This window comes from Panthera leo, chromosome B3 (genome assembly GCF_018350215.1).
Source record: "Panthera leo isolate Ple1 chromosome B3, P.leo_Ple1_pat1.1, whole genome shotgun sequence".
Lineage (NCBI taxonomy): Eukaryota > Metazoa > Chordata > Mammalia > Carnivora > Felidae > Panthera > Panthera leo.
Genome location: NC_056684.1, coordinates 33,361,928 through 33,384,144, shown reverse-complemented (window position 1 = coordinate 33,384,144; position 22,217 = coordinate 33,361,928). Strand labels below are relative to the sequence as shown.

Sequence of the window (22,217 nt, the reverse complement as noted above, 5' to 3'; positions counted from 1 at the left end):
AGCCCGGGCAACAGGAATTTTAGCTCAACAACCGAGGTCTTCCCAGAATATTACTCCAGGGCGAGCGGGAAGTGTCTCTACCGCCGGGTGGGAAGGCCGCCTTCGCTGGATTCAGTGAAGGGGCTGGATCCCTATGGCCTGCGGCGACAACCACCATCGTGTCCAGGGGCCCTTCTCTCGGTGACGACGAGGCCACGGCCTCCTCCGGAACAGGGTCCACCAGTGCCGGTCCACAGAGGGACCGCAGCCGGAACCGAGAAGGCGATTCCCGCGGCGCCGCGCTCCCATAGCCAGGCCGGGCCGTGGGGTCTCCCCACACTCCACGCAGGGGCGGCGGGGCGGGGCGCGGTGACGCCAAGAGGAGTGACGCGACGACGCAGCGCGACGCGGTGACGCACGCCCCTTTGTTGGCTCAGTAGCGGTAGCAGCGGCCGTGGAGGTGGCGCTGGGGACTGTTTTCTCTCGGAGGCCGGAGCGGAGCCGCGTCTGACTGAGGCGGGCGGCAAGCGGCCCCCTCGCTCCCTCCCTCCCTCCTCCGCGCCCTCCCCGCCGCCGCCAGCCGCCAACCGCCAACCGCCGCGCCCGGGGAGGAGCCGCGGCCCGCGGGGCCGGAGCCAGGCCTGCGTCCGGACATCAGCCGGAGCCGGAGCGAGAGCCGGGGCCTCGGCGTCCCCGCCCTCTCCCCGCCTCAGGGCCAGCGTCCGCCGGGCCCTCGCGTGTCGCGCCATGGACTCGGACGAGGGCTACAACTACGAGTTCGACGAGGACGAAGAGTGCAGCGAGGAGGACAGCGGCGCCGAGGAGGAGGAAGACGAGGACGAGGATGAGCCGGACGATGATAACCTGGATCTGGGCGAGGTGGAGCTGGTGGAGCCCGGGCTGGGCGTCGGCGGGGAGCGGGACGGACTGCTGTGCGGGGAGACGGGCGGCGGCGGCGGCAGCGCTCTGGGGCCCGGCGGCGGCGGTGGCGGCGGTGGCGGCGGCGGCGGGCCAGGGCACGAGCAGGAGGAGGATTACCGCTACGAGGTGCTCACGGCCGAGCAGATTCTGCAACACATGGTGGAATGTATCCGGGAGGTCAACGAGGTCATCCAGGTGAGGGTGGCCGCCGCGCTGACTTGACCCGGCCGGACTGGGGAGCAGATTCGGCGGCCTGAGGGGCAGGCTCGGGCCTGCTGCGTAGCCTTGCCCGCTGCCTCCCGGCCCTGTCTCCTCCGCTGCCTCTGCTGGGGATAGAGGGTGTCGAAAGCAGACATTCGCCGGTTAGCCGGGTGTGGGGAGGTGCGCTGGGGGCGGTGCTTTCCAGGTCCTGCTATGGCGGAGGCCTCCGGCCGCCTAAGACTTCTCTTGCGGGCAATTCCTGCCGGTCCCTGGGCCCGGTGTCCTTCCTCTGGCCGGAGGAGCGCTTACAGGGGCGGGGCGGGGCGGAGGACGGGTGGAGAAGAGCAGGAAGAACGGGGCCCCTAAGAGGGTTACCCCGGCTTTCAGGCTCGCTTGAGCACTTTTGGAAGGGGTTGGAGTAGGCCTAAGAGCAGTTTGGTGTACGGTTGCCCCAAGTGGGCACCAGTTAATAAAGAAATGGATCTGCTTGGCAGTCTTAAGTGCCTACTTAAAGGTGGGGGAAGGGAACTGTTTCTCGGAAGAGGTGCTGATGGGCCTTCTTTTCTGATGTTGAGGCTTCTGCCTGTATCTCTTTATCAGTCTTTGCTGTTTGCTTGGGACCTAACTGCTACTTTTTCCAGAGGTAGCGTAGGATTTACTTGAAGCTGATGGAATGGTTACTGCAGATTGCATACCCAGCTTTGCAGCTAAAACAACAAAACGCAGTGTTACTGTCTAATATTAGACAAGACTCTATTGTGAGTTAGAAAGTAGAGACTTTCTGCTTCTGGACTCTCTGATAATTTTTATTTCGTGGTGAGTAGGCTTGGTTTAAGTTGATAACCACAATCCATTTAGCCTCGTGGGTCAGATTTTGTATTTTTGAGCTTTAGGAAATCAAAAGTTTACGTTTGTTTGGGGGAAAAAAACCAGTTATGATGAGAGGTCAGGGATATGACCGAAGAATAAAAACGAAGTGTTGATTCAGCGCAACTTTTAGAAAACATTAGTTACAAGTAAGGGGACTATACATACGAGCAAGTTACTGTTGCCTTGTATGTCAGTCATTACTTTTTTTTTTTTTTTCTCCCGTAGAATTGGTTGGTTAATATTCACTGACAAATTGGCAGTAGTATGTCACTGCCTACTTGTTCAGTTTGCATGATTAACAGATTTTTACAGTATTGTCTAGTAAGCAGCACTTCCAATTGAACCATCTCTTCAGGTTCATTTGAAGACCGTATTTTGAGGACTAGTAAAAAATATCTGATCTATAATGTTAGTATTGAACTGTGGAAATCTCAAACTTTCATATAGATATTGCAGCCTAAGGAGGAAATGGAAGGGATGTAGAAGGAAGATAAGCTTTATTGCTCTTTTTCTGATTCTAAAAATATGACAGCTTATGCCACTAAATTGACTTTTTTCTTTTTTTTGAGGAAATTAAAAGAATTTAGAGTAAGACCCTGAATTCTCTTTTTATTTACAACTGCATTATATAAAATCTAAAATTTTCAAACTTATCTAGCTTATTGGCATTTTAATTAGCTTAAAAAACTCATGGATAATGGATATTTATTGTTTAACCTTTTAACTTATTTGTTTTCATGTAGTAAATCTCATCCAACTTTCTCAGCTCTTAGGTGTGTCTCAATCACTAAGGCCAAACCATGCAAGTTCTTTATAGGACTTCTGGAACAGAGATGTAGCTAATGCATATGACATCATTCTTTCTTTGTTAGTTTAGGGAGGAGAGAATAAACGCAGATGAACTGAGCTAATAGGGACTATAAAATACTAGGGGTTTTTTTTTTAGGTGTTCTTTTACCGTGTTTCCATGCCCGATTTTTGAAAACTGTCTTTTTTCTAGTCAACTTCATGTTAAGGATGCTCTTAAATGGAATTCCAGAATATATAAATATCTATTCCTTGTTAGGTTTCTATTTCACAATATCAGTAAATCAAAGAATAAGATTTATCTCAGACCATTTTTTCTCCAAATGGTATACTTCTGAACCAGGCTTTGGTTATAGTATGGGTTTGTTATGTTAATAGGTTTAAAAAGTTATACTGGTAAGGCATGCACACTGTAAGAAAAAACTGACTAGGCAAGGGGGAAAAAAAAAGATTAGATCTACACCAAGAGAGATGCACCAAAATTTAAACTGTAGTTATCTCTCCAGACCTCTGGGTGAGCTATACATATTTTTCAATAGCAACAGAATCATACCGTATGCTCTATGTTTTCAGTAAAAAAAAAGCAGGTTACAAAAACAGAAGGAATCTCAACTTTCTCTTAATAACTTTTTCCAGTGTTTACATGATTACGGATCTAAAGTAATTTATCTAATCCATCTATTATTATTGGCCTTCCTTTATTTTCCAGTTTTTGGCTTTTATAAACTTCATTGGTAATATCCTCTTAGATAAATCTTTGAATGTGTTATTTTCTTAGGATAAATTGAATTTCTGAGTCAAATGATGTGGTTATTTTCAAGGCATTTGATACGTACTACCTATCACATTGTTTTCAGAAAGGTTATATTAGTTTCCCCCGACCAGTCGGTTCTTGATTGGGATAAAACAGTCATCATTTAAAAAATTTCCTTCTTTAAAAAAACAAAACACGAAGTAGAACTTTTAACATGTTTATTAGGTGTTGGTTTTTCTTTTGTAAATTGCCCTTTGCTTTTGCTCATTTTGCTCCCTTTTGGGGGATTTTTTTCTTTTATTGATTTATAAGATCCCTTTATATTTCCTGAAGTTTTAAATATCAGTTGTCTAGGTTTTTCAATTAAAAAAAAATGTTTAATGGGGCCATAAGTTTTAAGTTTATCAAGTTAAAAACCATTGTTTTACTTAGTTCACATTAGAGAGCTTACTGTTAATTCTAAAAAATTTAAATCTTCTGCTCTCTAATGCTACTTTTCAATATGAAATCAAGTATGTTATTGAATTTGAAAATGAATTTGCAGGAGAAAAAGATTGAAATTTGAAAAGATTGCCAAATTTAATTTTTCCTTGGGAATTTGATTACTACTTCTGGGAGAGTAGTTCTGGGCAACAGGAGATTAATACTGTTATTTGTAGATATCTGCAGTGTAGTTTTAGCTTAACAGTTTTTCTTTTAGAATACTCTTGGTTTTCTAGCTTTCTGTAACTCTCTTGTTATAGTTTAATTTGGCCTTGTTATATTTAAATCCTTTGTGGCTACCTACATTATCTTGTGGACTTCAAGAAAAGATCAGGGATTTTTTTTAAACCTATACCAGTGATAGAGAAGTACTTAAAGCCCTTAACTACCCAACTGTATTTACTTAACTAGTATAGTTAAACAGTGGCTTTCTAATGTAATTACTAGTAGCTTGATAATTTATTAAACACTACACAGTTCTGCAGTTGAAGGTGTTTATACTTGCTGTTTTGTGTTTCCACAACATTATTCAACAAATGTTGGTTGTGCTTGTGTATGTATGCTAGTCACTGTTGAGTAGATAGAGGACATGGTTCTTGCCTAAGGAGCATATAGAAATGGGGAACATAGAGGTCCTTGGGCTTCGTTCCCAGAGATTGTTGTTCATTAGTTAAGTCTGAGTTGGAGCCTGAGCATTTATATATTTTTAGCTGCTCCAATGATAGTTCTCAGCTACTGGAATAGTCATAGTTCATCTACTGTCATGATTTTGACTCATTCAGGGAGAATGAGTAGAGTGAGAAGGGCAGTACCCTTAGGAATACCACTTTTAAAGAGTGTGCTGCAGAAGAGGAGCATGGGCTGATGGATGTGAGTGGTCACAGAGAAGGTATAAAGATGTGGGTGGGTGGGTGTCTTGCTATTATAAGATTATGCTAAATGACCTGTTTTAAAGACAACAGATATATCATCTTTTCAGGGGGAACTTTCTTTTGACTATTGATTTTAAGTCTTTAATTCTATTTCACCTATTTATGTATTTATCTAATTAAAAGACTTAATTAACTTCTAAGGTGTGGTTTCAAGCATAAACTGAGAAGCAGTGTATTTCAGTTTACTGGCTCAGGAGTCAGTTCTAGCCTTGACTTTTCCTCCAGATGGTAAGTTTTGTTTACATATCAGAACCTTCAGTTTTTGTTTGCTTTTTTTTTTTTTTTTCAATCTGGGAAATTAAGGGAGTTGAAATATTAGATTGCCCTTTTTTTTTTTTTTTACATTGGTGTTTTGTTTATCTAAAATCCTCGTAAAACCTCAGTTAATTGGAGATGCTCATTGTTTCCAAGAAATGAATTCAAGTGTGCATATTATCGAGATGAACTTAAATTGTTTAATTATTTGAATGGTGGAAGAGGGAGAGGAAGGGGCGACTGTGTGTATCTTGAAGCTATTAAGGTGTTTGGTTTATTTCTCTTGAACTTGAACTATTTTTTCCCAGCTAATCTCCTTGAACTTACTTGAGCTGTAGGTTTTAAATTACATTAATTCTTATTAAGTCACTTATGGCAGTAGTCCTGTGAATAAAACTGGTGGGAGGGGTGGTGTCCAGCAGTCTGTTTAAATGAACATTTCAGGTGATGCCGATGCAAGCCAAAGTTTGAGAACCACTGATCTAGTTGGAATATACTACAGAAGTGAGTTAATGATGGAAGGCAAATTGTTTAAGAAACTAATAAAAGGAAAATTTCAAGAGCATGGACAACACTTACTGGGCTAATCAACTGGGAGGGGATTTGTCATCGTTACCGCTATCCTTCAGATAAAGTGGTCTTTTTTTTTTTTTTTTTTTTTTTTTTTTGAGAGAGAGAGAGAAAGAGAGAGAGAGACAGAAGGAGCACAAGCCAGGGGAGGTGCAGAGAGAGAGGGAGACAAAGAATCTGAAGCAGGCTCCAGGCTCTGAGCTGTCAGCACAGAGCCTGGGATGTGGGGCTCAAACTCTCAAATTGCGAGATCATCACCTGAGCTGAAGTCAGACACTTAACTGACTGAGCCACCCAGGCGCCCCTGAAGTGGTCTTTACTCAGTTATTTCAAACATGCATACCAAACTAGTGGCCTCTTAACATTCTAGATTAGAACCCTTGGTTTTCCTTCCACCTTTCCTTACCCCCTGGGTTTTATTCTTTTCTCTTTCTTTCTCTTTCTTTCTTCCTTTTTCTTTCTTTCTTACAAACATAACTGAGATTCTTTATTTAATACATTGGAAAGGATTTAAGGTTTTGAATACTGTAAATGCTCCTGTTTAATACTGTACTAAATGTTGAAAATATGAGAAGACATTCTCAAGGAGTTGATGATCTCTTTGAATTTAGACACTCAAAGCTATTAGGGTCAGTAAGTTGTTTAATCAAGTGTTAGGTCAGTAAGTTGTGCTAACTGGGAAGTAATAGATATTCATGGAAGAGACATCTGTGGGTGTTATCTGGAAGATGGCTAGGATTTGGATAGATAGGAAAGAGGGATAGGAAGCCATTTTAAGAAATTGAATGAAGTGAGAAGGAGGAGGGTGTCAGGATAATGGTGAGGTCTGCTAAAGTGGAACAGAGTTTATTAACTGTGGGTGATAATGTTGCAGAAGCTGGGAGGTTTGATGATCTGAAGAAAGGTAGTCAGAAGCCATCAGGTTAGATTCCTTTATTTTGGGTTTGACCTGTGGTAACTGTATGTATTAGTTATCTTTAACCCTGTATTTCCCCAAAACTTAGTGGCTTGAGAACAACGCTTATTATCTCACAGTTTCTGTGAGTCATGATTCTGGGTACAGCTGAGCTGGGTGCTTCTGGCTCAGGGTCTCTGTTAAGGGCTGCAACCAAGGTATCAGCTGAATTGCAGTTCTCAAGGCTTGACTTGGGGAGGATCCCCTTCGATGCTCACTCATGTGGCTGTTGTCAGGCCTCAGGTTTTCACTGGCTGGTTGTTGGCCGGAGACCTAAGTTCCTTGCCATGTGGTCTTCTCCAGAAAGGGGCTATAACACAGTTCCCTTCCCTCAGAATGAAGAGTCTAACTGAGAGCCTCCAAGATGGAAGCCACAATCTTTTTATAACTTCATCTTAGAATTGATATCTCATCACTTTGTTATATTTTACTTGTAAGTGAATAACTGTATCCACATGTTCAGGAGGGGATTACACAAAAGTGTGAAGACCAAGAGGTGGGTATCTCTGGGGCCATCTTAGAGGTTCTACCATCTTGTGTGTGTATGCATCTATATTTGGCTTAGTCAAGAGGTGAAGGACAACCATGTATAATGTTTATCTGTCCGGTCAATTTATATACAAATGGGAGGGCATAGTAGTTTGGATTTTTTATTTTGGATTAACTAGAAATTGTTTGTATTTGGCTCTTTAGAGAGCAGTATTGTATCTTTAAATGATAAACATTCCTAATTACTTTTCAATGGCTAAGATTTAAAAGAATAGTTTCCAGTCTCTTAGAATTGGCAGGAATTTGAGATTCTTCAGTCCACCAAATTTTTTTTTTTTTTTTTTTTTTTTTTTTTTTTGCTTTACCTACATAGTGGGATCATCTGGGGATTTTTTCACACTTTTAATTTCAGTTGCAAGAAATAATACAGAGCGATCCCATGTACACTTTATTGATTTTTTGCAGTAACATCTTGCAAAACTATATCATAATGTTACAACCAGTAGATTCACATTGACACAGTATTCAGATTTCTTTCCCTGAGACTTTTAAAAATTTATTTATTATTTGAGAGAAAGAGAGATACACACACAGATTGAGTGAGGGAGGGGCAGTGAGAGGGAGACACAAAATCTGAAGCAAGCTCCAGGCTCTTGGGTGTCAGCAAAGAGCCTGACACAGGGCTCTAGCTCTAGCTCACAAACCTAGAGATCAAGACCTGAGCCTAAGTCTGATGTTTAACCAACTGAGCCACCCAGGGGTCTCTCCCTGAGATTTTTTTTAAATGCAGGCACTCAGGCCCCACCCCAGACTAAGCAGATGGGTCTCTGGGAGTTTGGACCAGACACTGTGATTAATATTCCCTGGATTACTTTTTTTTTTTTTTAATGTTTCTTTTACTTTTTTTTTTTAATATATGAAATTTATTGTCAAATTGGTTTCCATACAACACCCAGTGCTCATCCCTAAAGGTGCCCTCCTCAATACCCATCACCCACCCTCCCCTCCCTCCCACCCCCCTCCCTGGATTTACTTTAATGCACACCCAGGGTTGAGAGCCCCTGTTCATGTCCATTTCGTCTCTGTAATATTCCGATCTCTGCTTAGCTACAAATTAAGTGACAGTGAACTGTTTTGTGATGTAGCCTATTCCAAATTTAACTCTTGATTTTGTTTTTATTTATTTTTTTTATTTATTTATTTTTTTTTAACGTTTTTTTTTAATTTATTTTTGGGACAGAGAGAGACAGAGCATGAACGGGGGAGGGGCAGAGAGAGAGGGAGACACAGAATCGGAAACAGGCTCCAGGCTCCGAGCCATCAGCCCAGAGCCTGACGCGGGGCTCGAACTCACAGACCGCGAGATCGTGAGATCGTGACCTGGCTGAAGTCGGTCGCTTAACCGACTGCGCCACCCAGGCGCCCCTTGATTTTGTTTTTAAATGAAATTAAAAGTCTGCTTGCTGCTGTTGTAACTTTTACCTATGGTTCCTAGGATCACCCTTTGGATAAATTTTTTTTCTTAATGTAATTATTGTTTTGGAAGCTTTTCTTCCTTGAAGGAACAACTTTTCTTCCTGAAGTTAATCTGTCCCTCTTTCGTTGTTCCTAGTACAACAATGAACCTATATTTTTGATAATGTACATTGCCTGCTTTTCTATTTTCTTTAGACTCTTATTTATCTATTTTTTTTTAATGTTTATTTTTGAGTGAGAGGGAGATAGAGTGCTAGTAGGGGGAGGGCAGAGAGAGAGGGAGACACAGAATCCAAAGCAGGCTCCAGGCTCTGAGCTGTCAGCACAGAGCCTGATGTGGGGCACGAACCCATGAACCACGAGATCATGACCTGAGCTGAAGTCAGACACTTAACTGAGCCACCGAGACACCCCTAGACTCTTTCTTCTAATAGGTAGTGTCGCAGGCCATAATTTTGCTAAGACCTTAACAATATATAGGTCATCCTTTGTATGTTATCATACTGTTACTGTATAGCTTTGTTGAATAGTTTAATTATTCCCATTAAATGATGGAATAAATACAAGAACGAGAATTTATTTGTGCTGATTTTTTTGGGATGATCACTTGTGAGAGAATGATTTATAATCAGAGGCTCCTAATTTGGGATAGCTGTATCCTTTGGGGCCTATAGAGATAGTAGTGACAGTTTTTGCCTTTTTTTCCCCCCATGTTTTAAAAAACTTAATATATTTAAAACAGCAAAACAAAACTCCCCAAATGAGTTAAAATGTGGGCCACTGTTGTGTCTTCAATTCTAAAAAAAAATAGCACATCATAGAGTCAGTAGGTTTCTACAATCATATGTGAAATTCTAAATTTTTGCTTTATTCCTAAATTTTCATTTACTCAGCGATAAGGGGTCATCTAGCTTTATATTGAGTAATGTCTCATTTCTGATGTATCTTGGTGCTTATAAGGTGCCCAATTGGTATTTGCATTAAACGGATGGGTAGTTTGTATCTCAGAAGGCAGTTTAAGAAATTCTTACTGAGTTAGCTGCTCTGGTAGATTAACTTTTCAGAGTTCTACTTTCTTCATTTCTAAAAATGAGAATGCTAGTATTAAGATCAAAAGGTTGTAAGGATTTGAATGAGAAATGCCAAATACTGTACTAGGAATTGTGTGTGTGTGTGTGTGAGTGTGTGTGAGTGTGTGTGTGTGTGTGTGTGTGTGTGTGTGTAAGTTTATTTATTTTGAGAGAGAGACAACACATTTGGGGGAGGGACTGAGAGCAGAGGAGAGAGAGAATCTGAAGCAGGCTTTGCACTGTCAGTTTGGAGCCTAATGCCGGGCTTGAACCCACAAATGGTGAGATCATGACTTGAGCCAAAACCAAGAGTCAGAGGCTTAACCGAGTGAGTCACCCAGGCACTTATGTAAATTTTTTTTTTTCTTAATGTAAACATTGTTCAATAGCATTTTTCATTTTTGCTGTGTTCCATTTAAAGGAAGTGTCACAAGTGACCTGACACTTAATACATTTTGGCAAAAAGTACAGCAGATAATGAAGTATTAGGTAACATTTCCTTATAACTAAGACATTTGTTTAGACAAAGCTAAGAATAGCTATAATTTCAGACACTTCTCCCCAGGCTTGTTCTGCTATCTCCTTTGAAACTGTCATACTTCTAATTCAAATATTAACAGGCTCTAATTACTTGGTAATATATCCTTCCTCTTAATCAAAATTGTACATTTTTTTAGGGATTGAGTATAAGCTAGAGACTGAGAAGTATTTTCTGATTCTTAGCAAGTATTTACAAGTCAAAATCTGTAACATGGGCACTTGAGTTGACATTTGTGACATTTTGAACAGGTATTTCTCTGAAACCCATTTGAAACCCAAATTTACTGCATTCTCTCCTTAAGGCTCTTCTTTCTTTGACTGATTTACAAATGAACCGTTCTTGAAATTGAGAGTCACCCTTAATTTTTTTTTTCTGCGTTTCACATATCCAATTAGCCCTGATCAAGTTACCTCTGAAATTTGTTGTTGTTTTTGTTTTTTTAATGTGTATTTATTTTGAGAGAGAGAGACAGAGTGCAAGCAGGGGAGGAGTAGAGAGAGAGAGAGAGGCAGACTCTGAAACAGGCTCCAGGCTCTGAGCCGGCAGCACAGAGCCCAATGCGGGGCTTGAACCCACGAACCGCAAGATCATGACCTCAACCAAAGTTGGATGCTTAACCGACTGAGCCACCCAGGCGTCCCTGAAATTTGTTTTAAGTTATTCCTAATTGTTATACTAACTAATCCTAATTTAGGGCCTCTTTTTGCCTCACTGTCTCCAGGCTTCTAGTTTATGTCATATTACCAAATACAAATATAGTAGTCATTTTCCTGCTTAAAAAAAACTTCCCTGTCCACCCCTTCCCTCCCCTACTATTATAAGTCTAGTCCAGATTCCTTAATATGGCATTCACGGCTTCCCCATCTTGATGTCAGCTGATTTCTCTCAGTGTCAGCTGCTATTGTTCCTGATTCTTCTACCACCCCCAACTGCACTATTTATAATTTCTCTTTCTTCTTACTGCTCTTTGTTGAGGTTATAATTTCTTAATATATAATACATATTTATGTTTTCTTAAATTTGCTCATTCTCCTCCCTCTTCTGATACTCTTTCTTCTCTTAACTGCTTGTTGTGCTTCTATTCAGACCCTGCTCAGATATTACCAGATCTCTTACCATGTCCTCCTTCGATACCTTTCTAGTGCTTCCTTGTCTATGTTTGCATAGCATTTCATGGGGATGTTGCTACAGCCTGTGTGAGGTTGTAATATAGCCATCCCAATACTTAAGTCTCTTCAACTAGCTAGGTATGAGGGTTTTGAGTGTGAGAGCTGAATCTTCTTCATCCCTAGTGTGTGGCACACCAGCATTCTTTGCCATCGTAGAAACTCAGTAAATGCTTGCTTTGTCCCTACCTAGTAAACGCTTGCTTCCTCAGTTTCCTTACCTGTAAACCAAAGGGAGCCAGATAAGATTTCTTTTGGCACTAATAAATTATTTTATGATTTGTAGATAATGCCACAGTGATAGAGTGTAAGAAGTAAGAAAAAAATGTTTAAATTCCAAGAGGACAAACTTTTTAAGGCCTCTGAATATATAGCAACACTTTTAAAGTTTATTATTTGCGGGGCGCCTGGGTGGCTCAGTCGGTTAAGTGGCCGACTTCAGCTCAGGTCATGATCTTGCGGTCCGTGAGTTCAAGCCCCGCGTCGGGCACTATGCTGACAGCTCAGAGCCTGGAGCCTGTTTCAGATTCTGTGTCTCCCTCTCTCTGACCCTCCCCCGTTCATGCTCTGTCTCTGTCTCAAAAATAAATAAACATTAAAAAAAAAAAGTTTATTATTTGCATGTTGTTCCTTGCCACTTTATATGAACTGACAGTGATTTAAAAAAATTGAGCCACTAATGCTGTAGTTCTCAAAGTATGGTCCATGAGAGCAAAACCATTGTATGATAATACTAAGACTTTTGCCTTTTTTAATGTGTTGACTTCTGTGCTGATGGTGCAGAAAGCAGTGGGTAGGTAAAACCTTGGAAATGCTAGCACATAAAATAAGTGGCACCCCAAAATACTAGTAGTTACTGTATCTTCACCTGTACACACAGTAAAGAAAAATTTTTCATTTGTTCTGGATGAAGTAGTAAAAGTTATTAGTTTTATATTTTATCCTTTACACATCTTTTTTATAGCTTAGGTGGCAAAATTGGATATGCATGAAGCACTTGAGCATACTAAAGTTACAGAAGTTGTCTTGAAGATACACTTTTGTGCAGTTTTGTGAGCTGTACAAGTCACGTGTTTGATGGAACACCATTTTTTTCTTGAAATAATGACTAGTTATTTAGACAAATGGCAAACATATGGTAAATGTTTCTCCAAATGAATGAAGTACACCTGTTATTTAAAGGAAGACTGCTTACATTATATTGCCAATGATAACATTTTTTAAGTTTGTAAGTGAAAATTAGAATTTTGGAACACTTATGTTTGCCACTGTGAGACTGACAGCTTTCTAATACTTAAAAAGTTCTGATGGAATACTGTGTAATAAAATATATCAATATTTGGAAGATCCATGTAATTAACATAATGAATCAATATTTTCCAAATGACCAATTTTCCGTTGACCAATTACAATACTTCACAACCATGCCTTGGTAAGTGGTCCGTTAAGAGTACAAGATAGACCACCAGATTTTAATATAAGAGTATGAAAAGTTCTTTGACATGGTTTCAGATTCTACCTTGTGACCAGCCTTTAAGAAACAACCATGTTTTTGGGGTGCCTGGGTGGCTCTGTTGGTTAAGTGTCTGGCTCTTGATTTTGGCTCAGGTCCTGATCTCATGGTTCATGGGATTGAGCCCGCATTGGGCTTTGCTCTGAGAGTGTGACGCCTGCTTGGAATTCTCTCTCTGCCTCTCTCTCTCTGCCTGCCCCCTCACACTCTCTCAAAATAAATAAATAAACTTAAAAAAAAAAAGAGCTACTTTTTGAATTTTGGCTTAATATCAAAAAGAATATCCATAATTAACTGAAAAGCCTATGAAAGTGCTCCTTTTTATTTTATTTTTTTGAGTAATCTGTACACTCAATGTGGGGTTCGAACTTACAACCCCGAAATCAAGAGTCACGTGCTGTACCAACTGAGCCAGCCAGGAGCCCCAAGTGCTCCTCTTTTTTTTCAAAATACTTACTTTATGAAGCCACATCTTTTTTATTCTTCAAATAAAACAGCATATCCAAGAGACAATGCAGTAGCAGATATGAGAACCCAGCTATTTTCTATTTAGCCAGATATTGAACACTTTCAAACTTGTGAAATAGTGCACTCTTCTCACCCCAGCTTTTTTGTGTCAGAGCATATATTTATTTTCATAAAAGTGTTTTTTTGTGTTAATCTATACTGGGATCTATTTCTGTTATCTTAATGAGTTAGTAAATATTTTTAAAATTTTGTTTTAGTAGCTAGTGGTAAATATTGATAGTTATAACCCACATAAACAAAACTCTTTGGCATCCTCAATAATTTTTAAGGTGAGAGGGAGTTCTGAGACCAAACAGATTGAGAATTGTTGCTCTGATATTATGAAATATTTCTGAGTTGTTAAGAAAAAGTCATGTTGGCCTTCAAACAGAACTATGACTAACCACGCTACTTGAATTTATTATTAATTAGCAGTAGTTTATAAATTACAAGTTATTACTGATCTGAAACTTTTATTTATAAGCTATGGTAGATGCTCTGAGTGGTATTAACAGAAATATTAGCCTCTATAGTTAAATAAAATCTAGGAAATATGAACCATAAGATATGACTAGTAGGGGAAAGATGTTGGAAATGGGATGAGAGGCTTAATTTTTTCAAGGAAGAGCTAGTAGAGATACCACTTGACACATCCCAATTGTTAGTTTGTTTATATTCTGATTTTTTACATTAGAATGAAAGCCATGTGAGAGCAGGACTTTGCTTTATTCATTGCTGCAGTCCCGTGCCCACAACAGTACCTGGCACATATTAGGTACTTAGTAAATATTTTTTTACGTACTTTTATTTCAATTCTGTTTCAAAGAATATTTTGTTATGTATATAATTTTAGGTTGTAGTTGTTTTCTTTCAGTATCTGTTGTTTTCTGGCTTCCATTGTTTGTGGTGGGAGAAGGCTTAATGAAGTCTTTAATCTGAGTGTTTGAGGGACTTTTTACTTTGTGTCTAGTGATTTTCTTTGTTATTATCTCACTTTGGGTTTTCAGATCCTTTCAGATCTGTGGAGGTGATGTCTTTTATCAGTTTTGGAAATTCTCAGCTCTGCCTTCATCCCCTTTCCTTCTGAAACTTCAGTTACACTTAGCTTAAAGCTTTTTGTTATGTGCCATATGTGTTTAGTGCTCTTTTGTGTATCTTAACATCCTCTTTTCTCTGTTTCAGATTAGGTAATTTCTATTGATTTATCTTCTGGGTCTCTAAATCTGTCTTTTCCTGATCTGATTTTTTTTTTTTTAATGTTTATTTATTTTTGAGAGAGAGAGTGCGGGTGCACGTGAGTCGGGGAGGGGCAGAGAGAGAGGGAGACAGAGGATTCAAAGCAGGCTCTGAGCTGACAGTAGAGAGCTCAATGCGGGACTCAAACCCATGAATCATGAGATTATGACACTTTACCGACTAAGCCACCCACACGCCTTCTTGATCCAATTCTTAATTTGTTTGTATTTTTTTAATTTATTTTATTTTAGAGAGCATGAGCAGAAAAGGGGGGGGGAGAGAAAGAGAAATAATTTTTTTAAGCAGCAGGTAAAGGTTTATTAGAGTGTAAGAAAGTAAGAATGGTGTGAAAGCTCTCCTTGCAGAGAGGGCATTTGAAGGTGAATACCAAGAGAGAGAGAGGGAGGGAATGAGAATGTATCTTAAGCAGGCTCCACGCTCAGCATGGAGCCAGATGTGTGGCATGATCCCACGACCCTGGCGTCATGACCTGAGCTGAAATCAAGAGCTGGATGGATACTCAACTGACTGATCCATCCAGGTACCCCTCTGATGTATTTTTTAATTCTAGAGTTTCCATTTGATTCTTTTCTGTAGATGCTAATTTTATGGTGACTTCTTTTCATCTGTTTTCTCTAGCATATTAATCAGTTATTCTTACAAGTTTTGTCAGCTAACTCCAGTAACTGTTAGTTTCTTCATATATATTTTTTTCTCTTAGTTTTTGATCATGTGTTCATGTCATTTGACATACTTTTGATTTCATGCTGTATGTTGTGTATAAAGTATTTTAGGGATTCTGGATGATGATAGATTTCTCCACAGAGGATTTTCATTCTTTCTTCTGTTCAGTGGGTAGAGTGAATGGTCTCCTTAATCCAGTCAGGCTGAGTTTTAGCCCTGTTCAGTTTCAGTCTCTCTCTAATCTGCCTCTGGCCCTTCAACTAAGAACCTGCTGTATTCTCAGCAGCCCCTCTCCTAGGGATCTCAGACTTTAATCATCGACTCCCTAGACTGCTGGAAGCACCACTTTGGTTTTCAGAGACTTTAACATTAGATTTTTAGTCTTGGCCCCATTTTTAGTCCAAGGATTGAGCAGATGCCTTAAGGAAAGACCAACCATTCCTCCATTTCTTGAGACACCCCCCTCAAGTCTCAGTGTTAGTTTCCTTTTTTTTGCTATAATTTACCACAAACTTAATGCCTTAAAGCATAAATTCATTATTCTGTAGTTCTGAGAGTCAGAAGTGCAAAGTGAATCTCACTGGGCTTTCTCACCCACTTTGTCACTTCTGGAGGCTACCTGCATTCCTTAGCTTGTGGCCCCTTACTTGATCTACAAAGCCAGCAGCATAGCATCTTCAAATCTCTCTGACACTTCTGCTTTACCTCCTTCTTTCACTTTATTTTTATTTTATTTTTATTTATTTTAACTAAGCTGTACACCCAACATGGGGCTTGAACTTAGGATCTGAGAACGAGAGTTGCATGCTCAGGCTCCCTACACTTCTTTCAGTTTGAATGTGACTCTTTGGTTATTTTGGGTTGACCTGAATAATCTAGGATAATCTCTTTATTTTTAGGTCAGCTGATTATCAATTTTAGTTCCATCTGCAACATTAATTAATTTCCCCTCGCCATGTAATTTAACATTCATAGGTTGCCAGGTATTAGGATATGAACATCTTGGCAGGGTGAAGCACTATTCGGCCTCCCATTAGTAGCCCCTTGTGGTAGATTATTGGTCTACTTGCTTTCAGAATTGATATGCGCTCCCAGGTAAAAGCCACTGCATTTGTTAGATCATCCCTAGTTCCTCTAGTTGTCTCATTAGCTCTCTACTGCTTTCAGATGAATGATTTCTGGACATTATCTGGGTTTTCCAGTTCAGATGGCAATACTGGTTTACCTCTTAGCTACTCTCTCCTCCCTAGAAGGGGAACAATAAGTATTTTAAAACTCAATGAATATTCTTTAAAAAAAAAATTTTTTTTTAACGTTTATTTATTTTTGAGAGGCAAACCGGTCACGAGCAGGAGATTGACAAAGAGGAAGACACAGAATCAAAGTAGGCTCCAGGCTCTGAGCTGTCAGCACAGAGCCTGACGTGGGGCTTGAACTCATGGGTACATCATGGCCTGAGCTGAAGTCAGACGCTTAACTGACTGAGCCACCCAGGTGCCCCTGTCTTGAGGATTTTTGAAGCATGCATTCCATGGGAGCAAGCAGCCACTTTGTGGACTGCAGAATGCACTTTGAATTTGGATTCCAGCCAGAAAGTATGACAGTTTAAAGATTAGAGTAAGGAATCTGAGATTTGGGAAAGTAACAGAATGGGATGGAAAAAAGATCTAACTTACTAGTTTTTATGTAAGAGGAGACTCACAGACAAAAGTGGTAACAGCTGATATTTGTAGAATATATTAGGTGTTTTCACCTGTATTAATTTGTTACAAATCCCAGGGAAATGGTATTATTTCCATTATACAGATGAGTAGTTCGAAGTTAAGCTGAGAAATGGGTTTCTGTCAGACTGGTAGAGACCGTTGAAACTGGGTCTTAACTTTCTGTTCTACTAAACTTTTTTCAGATTTTAGTTGGATATTTTGAGCCAAATTCTTGTAGTCTCTTTTCTTTGTTTTGTGTAGTAAAACTTTACAATACTAAAATGATTTTTCAGGGGCACCTGGGTGGCTCAGTCAGTTAAGCATCTGACTTCGGCTCAGGTTATGATCTCACGGTTCCTGAGTTTGAGCCCGGAGTCGATGGGCTCTGTGCTGATAGCTCAGAGCCTGGAGCCTGCTTCAGATTCTGTGTCTCTCTCTTGCACTCTCTGCCCCTCCCCCATTTTGTCTCTCTCTGTCTCTCTCTCTCTCTTAAAAATAAACATTAAAAAAATTTTAATGATTTTTCATTATAGCTAATTGATTTTAGATGAGTCACTTATATTAGTTATCAATTGCTATATAACAAATTACCCCAAACATTTATTATCTGATAGTTTTGAGTTGCTTAACTGGATGGTCTGGCTCAGGGTCTCTAATGAGGTTGTAATCATCTTGTCAGCTGAGGCTTCAGGCTTGGTTTGTGCTGAAGAAGTGCTTTCAAGATGGCTTATTCACTGACTATTGGTAGGAAGTCTCAGTTCTTTATACACGGGCCTCTCTATAGGGCTACTTATGATCACTCTTTCAGAACAAGTAATCAAAGTAGCAAGACAGATACTGTAAGTCTTCTATGATCTAGCCTTAGAACCCAGTGTGGGAGGGGTCTGAACAAATAGCAGGACATAAAGATCATTTGAGGCCATTTTGGAGGCTAGTTACCACAGATACCATGTGGAAGACAGGAAAGGTAAGATATAGGGATATGGCTATAAGGCTAGATTTTAGTTCCAGGATCATGAGAATTAAAAAAAAAAAAAAGTTACATTTAATGAGTAATTAAAAGTAGACTTGAAAGCCCTCCAAACTGGGTATAGAGCAGCCAGCCTTCTTTTGTATAATACGGTAGATTTACCAAAATCAGTATTTAAAATCTTCTTCCATATGTGAGACAACAAGTATTTATAAAACTCTTAAGTACATAACAATAATTTTGTCTGTTTAATTCACATTTCATAAAACTCTTCTACTTTATAACCTAGGACTAGAGTCTCATCCTGTATATACTACTGTGTGACCTTAGACTAAATCAGGCCCTAGTCTGAATCTGCCCCTGTAAAAGAAAAGATTTGGATTTGATGATTTCCAAAGTTCTTTTCCAGTTACGAAATGCGGGTACAAGTGGCAAAACATCATTAGTGTGAATTCTTTCAAGATAGGAAGCTAAAAGACCAAAGCCTCCTTTCCATCTGCTCCAATGCCACTATCTTGAACTTGTTCTTAGATTTTACTATTCCTGAAACTACTATACAGCTTCCTATCACCATGTTCTGCCAAATCTGTACTTACCTTTTACATCTATATACCTCCCTCAGTACGTGTGCTTGGCAGTAGGTATATAAAGATGAGTGGAGAACATTCCTTTCCAGGGTTCCTAATCTAGGAAGAGCAGACAGGTAAATACGTACTTGATTGTAAAGATAATAACTCAGGACACTTCATGTTCACTTTTATCCATCTGTAGCCTGATCCTAATTATTTTCTGTTTCTGGATTTGCCCTGGCCTTGTTTTCAAAGTTGAGGATCTTAGTGTATTGCCATTACCCAGAAATGCCACAATTTACCAGTTTGTCTTCCGAAGTATTGTTTTTATACCGGTGAACCCTGCTGTGTTTCACTTCTGTTGTGTGTTGCCCCATCTTTGCTGCTTGGTGAAGGAAAGCCCTGCCTTCCAAAGAGATTTGTTGGTTTTTAGGAAAGAAGCAAAATACTGACTTCTCTGTGGACACGTAGAGTCTTGTTATAGCTATTAGAAGTTATTAGAAGCCTCTCCCATTGGCAAAATTAAAAAAATCAAAAGAACATGAAAAGGGTGATATTGATGGAAAGTGTGGCCTTGTGATAATTTTATGGTCCCTACAGATTCCTCCAGGAATGCTGCATGTTTCCTTTTTTTATAGGGTGTTCATTCTTTTCAGTTTATGACAGTGTCAAAAGTGTTCATACTTGTCCTAAGTTTATAGCCTGAGAAAGTATACTAGATCTTTATTATTTGTGATAAGCAACGGGGTGGAAATGGGATAGGAAATAATGCTTAGCCCTTCTTAGCCGACAGGTCGCAATGACTAGGTTACAAGAGGACACATATTATGATGATACGAGATTCTTTGGCATGGTAGATCATGCTTTTCATAATTCAGCCCCCATGTACCTTATCTGCCATTTCTTCACACTCATCTTGGCATAGCAAAGTAATGATATTTCCTGTGAAGTTTGTCTCGTTGCCTTGGTGTAAGGCTTTTTTCTTTGCTTCTATTGCTTTCCCCTGATAAACTCTTTCATACATTAAGACCCACTTTATTACTTATTTATTTATTTTTAAATGTTTATTTATTTTTGAGAGAGAGAGAGAGAGAGCGAGAGAGAGAGAGAGAGCATGAATGGGGGAAGGGCAGAGAGAGAGGGAGATCACAGATCCGAAGCAGGCTCCAGACTCTGAGCTGTCAGCACAGAGCCTGATGGTGGAGCTCGAACTCATGAACCGTGAGATCATGACCTGAGCTGAAATCGGATGCTAAACGAACTGAGCCACCCAGGCGCCCCATTTAAGACCCACTTTAAATGTCCTTTCTTCTATGAATCCTCACCTGTGAGTGGGTCTCAAAATTTTGTACATACTGTTTTTTAAAAAGGTCTTACCTCTGATTTGTCCTTGTATTAAATAGATCTGCAATCCTTGAGGGTAGGATCAGTGTATTAATTTTGACATTGCCATTGACCAGCACAGATCCTGGAACATAGCTGATAAATAAACATTGATTGAAAAGTCAAAATTAAATATGAATGAGTTTTCTTACTGGTTTTATTATTGATAAAAATTAGTCTTGGTACTATACCTGTTTTTTTTGTTTGTCAGTTCACATTCCTCTTGACGTCACTGAATTAGCTCTTTTCTCATTCTCTAATATGCTTTCCAATTTTTGTTCTTTACTGGTTTAGAGAATGTTAGTCATCACAACTGTTCTCTGAAGTAGGTGGTATTTTTACTATTTTATGGGTAAGGAAATTGAGACTTTAGAGGAATTTAATAACTTGCCAAGGTCTTCATAGTTGGGGTTGGAACTTACTATTTAAGAATTTTGTATGATTAAATGTAAAACATGTATAAATGTAAAACATGTGAGTGTTACTGTCTTGTGTGCTGGATATTTTCTGTTTGTCTTTCTAGATCCACTATACTTTTCTCCATCTAGCTCTATGCCCCAGGAGACTGACTTGTACAGACTGAGTCAGTGGGTTCTGGCTTAAGACTTCATTGCTATGGCCTATGAATCCAAATAAATAATAAACAAGAGTCAGACAGAGTCAGAAGTATACTACATTCCCCTTTTAAACTTTACAACCTACAAATGCACCATCCTCAAGAAAATATCAAGTCAGAATCGCTATTACAATATTTACTATCTTGTAGCCCAGTGTAAGCATTTAGAAACACGAAGTTTTAACATTGAATAATAATTCCACTACTTGACCTACGTTATAGAATGCATTTATACTGTGCAAAATTGTACTCATGATTTATGTATGAAATTACAAACTGAGACCAGTGGTCTGCAAAGCCTAACAACATTCTCCTTGTGATAGAAGCACCAAGAAATTTTGGAAGAATAATATTGTGAAATTGTTACAGATTCACAGGATAACAAGTGCTTGATATGTTTAACGGGAAAATAGCTGACTCGACTCATTTTGATCAATAATAAGAGTTCTTTTGTGAAGTTCTCAGAGGAGCTTATTACTGACCGCATTTAAACTGCTATGTAAGGAAATGTCTTTATCTTTCAACTTACTGTTCATCACTTCAGTTCTTATGAAATGAAAACTTAAGTAGGCCTCAGATTGTTATTTAATGTGGGAAGAAAGGTATGTATATAATTTTATTCACCAGCTTAGCTTTTTAAATGTAGTAATTCAATTCCATTGGAGCTAAATATTTTATCTTTTTTGTAGTCATCTCAACTCATATTGCATTAACATAGTTCGAGCTGGGTCCTTGGAATATATGGCAGTGCCTGGAGATTGATTTATAATGTTGCCGTTCCATCCTACTATGAAGATAAAAGGGTGAAAATAGGACTTTAAAATTCACAAAGATCTGCTCATCCTTAGGAATGAAATTAGGACAAATAAACAACAGCTAAAGAATTAAGGGTGGCAGTAAACTTACCTAATCAATGTTTTTGATTCACACAGTCAGATTAACAAAGATAAAAAGGGATCTTAAAGGTTGTTTTGGCCAACCACTTATTAAGTACTAGCTCCTTGTTAAATAGTCCCTGAGACTATTCTTACAGTGACTTAAACCCTCACAACCACTTCTAGAAGTGAGTGCATTTCATATTTGAACAGCTGTGTTTTCAGCTTTTTCCATATATATATATATATATATATATATATATATATTTTTTTTTTTTTTTTTTTTAAGTTCATTTATTTTGAGAGCGACAGTGTGCATGTGCGCTAGCAGGGGATGGCCTGAAACAAGAGGGGGAAAGAGAATCTGAAGCAGGCTCCATATGTCAGTGCAGAGCCCAACACCAGGCTCCATCCCATGAACTGCGAGATCATGACCTGACCTGAAATCAAGAGTTGGACACCCAACCGTGTCAGCTACCCACGTGTCTCTTGACTTTTTCCATATATTAATATCTGTCTGTAGCTTTTTTTTTTTTTTTTTTTTGCTTGAACCTACCTGCTTCTAACTCTTCTTCCTGATGGCCGTTTTATTAAAGACTGATTTAACATCGGAGACTACCAATGCATTAAACTATATCCAGGCTAACATTTTTTGGGAGGGATGTAGAATCCAGATATAAGGCTTTTGCTTT

General features: G+C 39.4%; 1 protein-coding gene across 1 annotated transcript in view; it reads left to right on the top strand.

The window, feature by feature from the left end:
• Positions 1–461: 461 nt before the first annotated feature.
• The window catches only part of ARIH1 (ariadne RBR E3 ubiquitin protein ligase 1), a 119,424-nt gene continuing 97,668 nt past the window's right edge, over positions 462–22,217 (top strand). The window contains exon 1 of the mRNA XM_042941479.1: positions 462–1,095. Within this exon, the coding sequence (XP_042797413.1) occupies positions 727–1,095 (369 nt within the window). The 5' untranslated portion in view covers positions 462–726. The remainder of the gene's footprint in view (positions 1,096–22,217) is intronic.